This window comes from Orycteropus afer, unplaced genomic scaffold (genome assembly GCF_000298275.1).
Source record: "Orycteropus afer afer isolate SDZICR_OR568_19922 unplaced genomic scaffold, OryAfe1.0 scaffold00088, whole genome shotgun sequence".
Lineage (NCBI taxonomy): Eukaryota > Metazoa > Chordata > Mammalia > Tubulidentata > Orycteropodidae > Orycteropus > Orycteropus afer.
This window is the reverse complement of record NW_006921675.1, coordinates 5,187,479-5,197,858: the sequence shown is the minus strand read 5'-3', so window position 1 is coordinate 5,197,858 and position 10,380 is coordinate 5,187,479. Positions and strand designations below refer to the sequence as shown.

The window sequence follows — 10,380 nt, the reverse complement described above, 5'->3', positions numbered from 1 at the left end:
GGCACATAACAACAACAACAACAACCATGGGGAATAACTACCACCAGCTGCCCAGGCACTCAACCAGGCCCAGCCAAGTTGACACACAAACGTAACCACCACAATGTATTTTAGCTTTTTGAGGGGGAACAGGTCTTTTGTTTAATGGAAAGCATATGCTTACTCTCAAATATATAAAATACACAAATGTGGACTTGCTCTCGTTTCTGACTGAAGAAGAAAGGGGGAAGGAAGCTGGAAGAAAGGGCTCTGAGTCTTGTCTGTGAACTCCACCATACCTCACAGCACAGAATTTCCTCTGAGCACCCCAGGGCTCAAGGCATCCACAAGAAACACAGCTGAATGGCACATAGAGGTAAAGGCCATGACCAAGGTCAGTGCCATGAGAATCACATATGGAGCAAGTTACTATGCAGATTCCTGGGCCCTGCCCCTAGAGGTTCTGGTTAGTAAGTCTGAGTCACAGACCCAGGAATGTACTTGAAAAGAAAATTCCAGGTGATCCTGATGCTGGTGGTTCACAGACCACCACCCTCTGAAAAACACTAGGCAAGCCACAGACTGAAAGCAAAGCTGACTCCTTTGGGGATGGGACTGGGGCTTTGGCCCCATCGGCTGAGGGGTCTTCTCAAATGGCTTTACAGGAGTAAGAACTCTATCAGTACTACCAAACCAAAAACAAAACACCAAACTCACTGTCATTGAGTCAGTTCTGACTCATAGTGACCCCCTTAGGGTTTCTGAGGTGGTAAATGTTTATGGAAATAGATTGCCCAGTTTTCCTTCCTTCTGTGGAGTGGCTGATGGATTTGAACCACCAACCTTCTGGTTAGCAGGTAAATGCCTTAGACACTATGCCACAGAGTTCCTTCTGTCAGTACTTCTTGTTGTTAGGTGCCGTCGAGTTGCTTCCGATTCATAGTGACCCTATGCACAGCAAAACGAAACATTGCCTGATCCCACACCAACTCCATGATCCGTGCAATACTTGAGCCCATTGTCGCAGCCACCATGTCAATCCATCTCATTGAAGGCCTTCCCCTCTTTCATCGACCCTTCACCTTACTAAGCATGACATCCTTCTCCAAGGAATGGTCCCTTCTGACAACATGACCAAAGTAGGTGAGATTAAGTCTGGCCATTCTTGCTTCCAAGAAGCGTTTTGGCTGCACTTCCTCCAGGGCAGATCTGTTAGTTCTTTTAGCAGTCCATGGTACTTTCAGTATTCTTCTCCAACACCACAACTCAAAAGCATCAACTCTTCTTCAGTCTTCCTTATTCATTGTCCAGCTCTCACATGCATATGAGGCGATTAAAAATATCATGGCTTTTACTAGAGGTCTTGAAAAAAATACCACAGTGGGCAAGAGAACAGCCTTATAAAGAGTCAGGAGTTAGAAGAACAATCAAAATCTCTCTCTACATGTACACACACAGAGGTATATACAGTGAATGAAAGTTCTAGAAGGCATCTGTTTCCAAAGCAAACCAGATTTGCCAGCACAGAGATCCACTAAGGCATATTCTCCGATGGTTTTATGCAGACTCCAACAACTTATTTCCAACTAGTCCTGACAGCCCTGTAGCTCCTTTTACAGTACTTGGGGCATAGTGCCTAAGGCATTTGACTGCTAACCAGAAGGCTGGCGGTTCAAACCCACCAAGCCACTCCTTGGAAGGAAAGTTGGGCAGTCTATTTCTATAGTGATACTGCCTCAGAAACCCAAGGAGGCATGGAGGGATGGCCACTGGGAAGAGGTAACTATGAGGAGGAAGGGGGAGGGGAGCTGTTGCATTGTAGTAAACTGTGGTCAATGTCATGAGACAAAGTGTATGCGAACTGCTGTACAGAAAGTGAATTTGCTCTGTAAATCTTCACCCAAATCACAATTAAAAAAAAAGAAAAGAAAAGAAACCCAAGGAGGGGTCACTATGAGTTGGATCCAACTCGACGGCAGTGTGGGTTTTTTTTTTTTTTTTTGGCCTTTCACAAATTATGAGATATTTAAGGATATGTTTTCTGGGCCTTGTGTTCCACCTATACATTAGGAAGCTGGTGCCTAACTCGTATTGGTGCCTCTGTAGAATCCACAGTCTGAGGGGGAAGGATCAATACTCATTGTTCTTTTGTTTAAGGTAACTGAACTGAACCATTTACATATTAAAAAAAAATTCCCGGACTATAAATTTTTCATATACAAATCTAAAACTGAGTTATTTCAAAATCCTGGTTGGCAACACTGGTAAGGGATTCTGGAAAAGAGGATGTGCACACTGTTGCATTAGAACAGGACTTAGGAAGTCACTGCAGTTAGAAAACTTCAAGCTCAATAAAGAGGGATATTGTATTATTTCTTCTTTTATAAATCCACTCAAATCCCTTTTGAAACCAGATAGGAAGTACATACATTATCTGTGTATATTAATGTCATTTATTCATTATAATTCCTACAAAACTCTTGTGGATAGATCCTATACTTTCATTTTTCAGATGGGATAACTGAAGCGTAAGTTTAAACAAGAATGAAAAAGTCCAAGAATGAATCACACTCAAATATCCATCTATACAGCCTCTCAGAAGAATATAAATTCTTCAATTTCTCTGAATAGCACTGTGACTTCTCCAAGAGGCCAAAGAAGAATGTTGAACAAAGTGGCTCCCAGTGAACAGGGCAAAAAGATGAGGATTCCAAGGCACCAGCCACTCCCTCAGAATCCTCTACAGAATGGAAGGTGAGCCCATAGATAACCTGGCTCTGGAAAGGGGTGGCCCGGGCAACCTGGATGTCCATGACAACAGCACACCAGAGCTGAGAGGTGCAATATCAAAGGTGAGGTCTAGTACTGCCTCTTCCCCTCAACACCCTGCAGCTAGCTCTCTTGCCCTTAGGTGAGGGATTATCTGGCAGCCTTGATGTTCTCTCTTAATTTCTTTTTTTTAAGTCCAGAGTATTCCACTTCTAGGAGCCCTGGTGGTGCTATGGTTAAGCATGGGGCTACTAACTGAAAGGCTGGCCATTGGAACCCACCCAGCAGCTCTGAGGGACGAAGATCTTGTGATGTGCTTCTGCACAAATTATAGCCAAGAAAGCCCTATGGGGCAGTTCTACTCTGTCACATGGGTTCATTATGAGTTGGACCTGACTCAATGGCACCTAAAAACAATAACAATTCATTACTAGAATGACAGTTCTGTAAGAGGGAGTCAGATATGAGGAGGCTGTGTGGTGGGGAAGGAGGAAGGGCAGGTCAGGAGTTCTTCCAAGCCTTAGTAGTGAATGGGCAGTGTCTGATCCCAGGCAGAGAAGGTCCCCCAGGAAGCACCAGGCTTTGCTTGCCCTGCACAATGGCCAGTAGTGAGTGAGTGGTGCAATCTCTCCCTTCCCAATCCCAGCAAGCTGTACTGCATAGAAGTAGAGGGGGTGGGTGGGCAGAGGAGCCCTGAGTCTAGGAATTCAGCTGACAAAGCTCACCTGGGGGAGTGGGTACCAACGATGATTGACAAGTTCTGGAAAGAGTCACGGAGACTGGACCAGGGCTTGGCCCCACAGCAGCTCTCCTGGGAAATCTGGATCATTTCTTTCTAGGATCTGAAATGCATCTTAAATCTACTGGGAAAATATCTTTTTTTTTTTTTTCTGGGTAATAAACAGGTGCCATTTTTATTTATTTATTTATTTATTTATTTATTTATTTATTTAATTGTGATTTGGGTGAAGATTTACAGAGCAAATTCACTCTCGATACAGCAGTTCACATATACTTTGTCTCATGTCATTGACCACAGTTTACCACAATGCAACAGCTCCCCTCCAACTTCCTCCCCATGGTACCACTTCCCAGTGTCCATCCCTCCATACTCTCCTGCCCCCTAAGCTGTCTCCCTGTGCATAAGCTGCCCTTCCTTCTGGGAAAATATCTTATGAACTGTTCAACTTGTCATATTGGCTTACGGGTGATGGCTAGTGGCAGGCACAGTCCCCAACACGGAGCAACGTGGTGTTTATGGCCTTCCGTTTTCTTGCCGAGGGGTCCAATGTCAGGCTGATGTCACAGCCTACTTTCTTACTTAAATCTCCATCTTACAATCCCTAGTGGAGATTTATTTCTGTCCACCTTCCCTCTCACACCCGTCTTTTCTGCCCTGTGTCTGCATCTTTCCTTTCTTTACTCCCAACTCCAACTAAATCACACTGTGATCTTCCAACATTTTTTGTGTGAGAGAAATCTGGTTACATGACAATCAAAAGCATCCCTGATGGTTCCTCAAAAAGTTAAACATAGAACTACCATAAAAAACAACAACAAGAAGTTGATTCCAACTCACAGTGACCCCCTTTGGGTTTCCAAGGCTATAAACCTTTACAGAAGTAGATTGCTTTATCTTCCTCCCATGGAGTAGCTGGTGCGTTTGAACTGCTGACCTTCTTGTTAGCATCCAAATGCCTTTACCCACTATGCCACCAGAGCTCCTTAGAACAACCATATGACCCAGCAATTCTGCTCCTGCATATATACCAAAAGAACTGAAAGGAAGGATTCAAATAGATATTCATATGCCAATCAATGTTCACTGCAGCATTATTTACAATAGTCAAAAGGTAGAAACAACCTAAGTGTCCATTAACAGATAAATGAAATGTGATGTATACATACAATGAAGTACTCTTCAGTAAAGAGAAATGCAATTCTGATACATGCTATGACATGCATGAACCTTGAAAACGTGCTAAGTGAAATAAGCCAGCTACAAATGGACAAATATTTTATGATCCCACATATATGAAATATCTAGAAATTGAAAATGCATAGAGACCAAAGTTTATTAATGGTGGTTACCAAGGGTAGTAGGGAGGGGAAGAGGGGAAGTCATTGCCTAGGGGGCACTTAATTTTTGTGATAGGTGATGGAAAAACTTGGAAATGGACAGTGGTAATGGTTGCATAATATGATGAATGTAATTAATCTCCCTGAATTATACATGTAAAAAAGTCAAAATCACAAAACTGTTGTTGTTGTTTAAATGATATTTTATTGTGTTTTTGGTGAAGGTTTACACAGCCGTTTACTTTCCCATTCAACAACTTCTATACAAGTTGTTCAGTGACATTGGTTACATTCTTCATAATGCATGAACATTTCTGTTCTGCTTGTTCTCTTTCCACTGATCTAGTTTCCCTGTCCCCTTACCTTCTCATCTTTACTTTAAAGTAATTATTCCTAATTTGGTTTTATACAGATTATAGGTCTCAGATGACTTTTTTTTTTTAATTTTTATTGTGATTTGGGTGCAAGTTTACAGCACATATTCATTTTCCATACAGCAGTTCACATATACTTTGTCTCGTGACATTGACTGCAATTTCCCACAATGCAACAGCTCTCTTCCCACTTCCTCCACATAGTTACCTCCTTCCTGTGTCCTTACCTCCCACGCATTAGGTCTCAGATGACTTCTGCAAATGTTTTGTTATATATATTTGTGCTACATGCACAGGCACACACAAATCAATAGTAAATAAATAAATAAGGCAGCCTTGAAGAAAAGAAGGGATATTATGAAAGATCAACTTACAGACCCAAGGGACTATAGAGAAAGAAGGTATTTATTTAAAATATGTTTAGAGATTTCCAGTTATTCCATCAGCCTGAGGAAAACATTTATTATTATGAAATACTTCAAGCAAACAAAAATACATATAGAATAATTTTTGAAAACATGTTATCTCCCATTTAGTTTTGTTAAATCTTAATTTTTTGTTATAATTCCTTCAGCTTTTTTTTTGAAGTATTAAGGTATGTGCAGATAAAGCTGAAGTTTCCTGTACATTTCTCCCTAATTTCATGCCCCCCTCTAGTATACACCCTACACTTGGTTGTGTTTATATTTCTACCTCATTGCTATGTATCCCTAAACAATAGATACTACTGTTTTGCAAATTTTAAAACTTCATGTAAATTGTATTATCTGTATATACCTTTCTGACTTTTTCTCTTCACCATTATTTTTGGGGATTTATCAATCTTATACATGTAGCTCCACTGGATTCATTTTAACTGCAGTGTAGTGTTCTACTGTACAAATATGCCCAATACATTTATCTATTCCCTTATTGGCAGCTACTAAAAATAGTTCCAATTTTTCATATATTTGACAACACTGAATAAGCATTCTTGTACATGTCTCCTTATAACTGATGTATTTTGATTTATTTCTATCATCTTATGCTTCCTATTTACTCCTTTTTCCTATGCTTTTTTCCCCTCCTTGCCTGAACATACTTTATTTCACTTCCCTGCAGTACTGATTTTGGAAGTTAATGTATCCTGTTACTGTTTGTTATTATTCTAAACTTATAGACTGCTAATTGTTCCCTAGTATCTGTTCTCCCTTTTTCTCTCATATAAATAGAACCCCCAACTTTTAGCTAAGCACATGCTTGCCCAGATTAAAGACTACATTTCTCAATCTTTTTTGCAGCTGGATGTAAGCCTGTGAATAAATTTTGGCACATGAGATATGAGCAAAAGGAATGTATACAACCTTTGGGTCATGTGCTGAAAAGGAAGGGGTTGGAATGTAGGCATCAGCGTGAACTATCTTCAAATATGCAGACGGCTTCATCTTAGAGCTGGACTGCTTATGTCTGGAACATTACATAAGAAAGAAAGAAACAGCTATCTGGTTTAAGAAATTGCTATTTTGGTTCTTTTTACAGCAGCCAAACTATGGTGCAGCTAATACACTAGATGTGGATTTTACTCTCACTTATCCTGCTTAGGGAGCTCTGGTAGCATAGTGCCTAAGGCACTTGATTGCTAACCAGAAGCCTGGTGGTTCCAACCCACCAGCCACTCCTCAGAAGGAAGGTTGGGCAATCTACTTCCGTAGTGATACTGCCTCGGAAACCCAAGGAGGGGTCACTATAAGTCAGGGCCAACTCGATGGCACATAACAACAATAACAATATCCTGCTTAGACTCATTCTGCTTCCTCAACCTGACATAGATCCTATCTTTCATCAAGTTTGGAATCTTTTTAGCCATTATCTCTTCAAGTAGTTCCCCTCTTTCATTCTCTTCTCTATTTCTAGAATCTTATTTGGTGTCTACAGGATTTCTCATTCAAGAATCCATGTCTCAGCCTCTGTATCTCTTTGTGCTGCATGCTCGGTGATTTCCTTAGGGTTATCTTTCTGATCACTAAGTCCGTCTTCAATGGTGTCTAATTTGCTGTTTGTCCATTGAAAATTTAATTTCAGTGACAATTTCTAGAAACTTCTACAAGTTCTATTTGGTCTTTTTCAAGTCTGTTTGATCTTTTGGATGGTATCTTGTTCTTTTCTCATATTTTAAATTTCTTCTCTATGTCTTCAATAGTTTTAAGTGCATTTTATTTTATAGTCTCTTGTCAGCTTTTCTGTTATCTGAAGTTCCTGGGAGTCTAGTTCAGTTGTCTGTACATATGGACTTTCACTCATTGTAGATCATTTCCTCAAATAGTTAACTTTAATTAAACATTCATTTACACTAAGTTTTTTTATTCAGGAGCCCTGGTGGCACAGTGATTAAGCACTCAGTTGCTAAGTGAAAGGTAGCCAGTTTAAACCCACTAGTCACTCTGCAGGAGAAAGCTGTGGCAGTTTGCTCCTGCAAAGATTTATAGCTTTGGAAACCTTAGTGGGCAGTTTTACTCTATCCTACAGGGTTGCGATGAGTTGGAATTGACTCAGTGGCAATAAGTTTGGTTTCTTTTTTTAAAGGCTTTTTTTCTGTGAGGATCCTGTGTATGTGAGTTGAAGTCTTGGTTCTCTAGAGAGGTTTTGTGTCTGTTTCTATAAGGTTTCTTAGGGGTATACTGGCCCAGAACATAAACCACCTAGGGACGATAAATTCTAATGTTAAACTAATGCTATCGTCAGGTTCTCAGGAGAGACTTTTCCTTCATTTCTGTTTCTTCTACCCAGAGCCTTGGCCAAGTCTGAGGAAGTTTTTCTGCCCTCTCCCTGGGCTGTGATTTTCTTTTCTTTGTCTACCCTTTTATTTAAGGTAAAGCCTACATTGGACTTTGATATTCTAGACTTTAAATGAAAATCTGTTTCAACTCCAACTTTCAACTGGCCAGACCTCATCTCTGTCTCCGCAGATGTTAAAAATCAAATCTCAAACCCTGCATTACTACAGGGAGGCCAGCCAGCCCACTCTACCCTGCTCAGCTGCCAGACTTGAGGATCATTCTGTATCTTCCTCTTAGTTTTGCCCCCTGAGGACTTCTCTTACTATTTTTAGTGCTCAACTCTACATTCGAAAGGGTATTTTAAATATTTAATCTAGTATTTCTAAGTCTTTCATAAAGTGTGGGGTTTTATTTATTTTCTTTTCCACATTACTAGAAACAGAAGTTTTCTCTCCCCTGAAATATGTTTTAAGACCAGTTGGCTGAGCTGATCCTCAGTCTTTCCTTCCCTTCTACCCCTCCCTCCAATACCATCTCCTAAGGCAAGACCCTCAAACTTTATAGTGTACAAAACAATTATCTGGGAGTATGTTAAGCAGGTTTTTAGTGGCATGCCTGGAGACTTAGATCAAGGGAAATGGAGTAGAGGCCAGGAACATACACATGTAACAAGCACTCCAGGTGATGCAGGTGATCCTAGGACCACACTTTGAGAACCAGTAGATAAGTATGTGCATCCCTTTCCCTGAAGTGGCTGAAGTCTTCTCTTCCTCTTAGCAGTACCTCCAGGCATCTACATGAACCCTAATAGTCTCTGTTCCACAAAGTATGAACTAGGAGACAGCACTGCCAACAGACCTAAGGTTCACGAGTTCTAGTCTAGGCTAGTCCAGGGCCACTCTCTTCAGCTACAGAAATGCAAAGATGACACCACTGGTTTGTCTTCCTGGGGGACAGGGTTGTGGGGCCATCAATACAGTGGATCATGTATTCAGGCCTAACAAATCAAGACTTTGACATTATTTGGAGAAAAGTGGGCTAAATTTTACCTTTGTATTATAAAGGGGTTTGCTAAGCAGATGGATACTATAAGCAAAATTATGGAAAGAATGGCTGACTCACTTAAGATATAAATATATAAAGTGTAGGTCTCCATTTTCTGGAGGGCCTATGTTCTAAAATATCTCTGTAAGTTAGCTGCTGGCAATGTATCTTCCCATAGAAACATTAGCAATGGTGGTCAGTTTCCCAGACCAGCCCATAAAGCCTGTACAAATAATAATCGTTCCCATTTAAGAACTCATTCCATGCCAAGACCGCATATAATCCTCAAAATAACTCGAAAAGGTAAATGTCTTATATCCCTGCCTTAGAGATGAAGGAACTTGTCCATAGCCACACAGCTAAGAAGCAGCAGAACCAAGAGGGTCTGGCTCTAAAGCTGGTGTCCTTGTGGTGATAGACAGTGGGCAGTAAGGTGGAGATTTTCATTCTTCTCTTTCAAAACATCCTCCTCCTCATTCACATTGAGGAAGAACTGTTAAAGGAATAATAGAACCTCCACTGCAGCCATAAGCACCTCACAAGATGATAGAGGACCAAGAGATGTGTATCACTGCTTTGTTGTGCCACACAAAGAAGCAGAGGGGGAAAGAATGCAAGATGACTGTTCAGTAAACTGCTTTCATTTTGGTCTTTGGGAAAACAAAAAAAAAACAAACTACCTGAGTTTCATTTTGTGTGTATGGAAAAGCCTTTCACTGAAAGTTCACTTTCTCCAACTCTTCCTTTCAAAGACCTCTGCAGTCAGGCTGCACAGCTACTTGCCCTTTGGGACTCACCTTGTCAGCCAGCAGCTCCCTTATCTTGCTTGCCTGTAGGCGGAACCGGAAAAGCTGGGTCTCCAGGGCCAGGCAGCGTTTCTGCCAGTCCACAATGGCCCGGGTCTCCACCTTGAGTTCCGCCATGATGGATCCAACTTCTGAATATTCCAAAGAGCCCTGAGAACCAACACACAAAGAGAAGAAAACATAAATAAGTAAATGTGTGAGAAGAGTCATGTGGGGAAAGCAGAAGGAGGTCAGAGGAGTCAGAGAAAACAGGGTTGGAGAAGGGAAGTTAGTCCTTAGTTCATTCGTTTCCCTCTGTTCCACTCCCACCTGTTGTAGCCCAGCAGCCAGCGCATCAAAGTTAGCGGGAATCATGAGATTGAGTTAGAAAAAACTTAAGGAGAATCTACTTTTATTTCTGCAGAAGTGAAGAGTAAGACTCATTTGTTTATTCATTCAGTCATCCATTTAACAAATATTTAGTCATTCAACAAATATTTAAATGCCAGACACTGTTCTAGGCACTGAAGATACAAAGGTAAAGAAGAGAAGTCCCTTGTCTTTGAGTTTTTCAAGAAACTTGTTATTGTGGTT

General features: G+C 40.9%; 1 protein-coding gene across 1 annotated transcript in view; it reads right to left on the bottom strand.

Annotated features, from left to right (window-relative positions):
• PLEKHH1 (pleckstrin homology, MyTH4 and FERM domain containing H1) overlaps nt 1-9,924 on the bottom strand; it is a 72,115-nt gene extending 62,191 nt beyond the window's left edge. The window contains exon 1 of the mRNA XM_007942353.2: nt 9,799-9,924. Within this exon, the coding sequence (XP_007940544.1) occupies nt 9,799-9,924 (126 nt within the window). The remainder of the gene's footprint in view (nt 1-9,798) is intronic.
• Nucleotides 9,925-10,380: the final 456 nt, after the last annotated feature.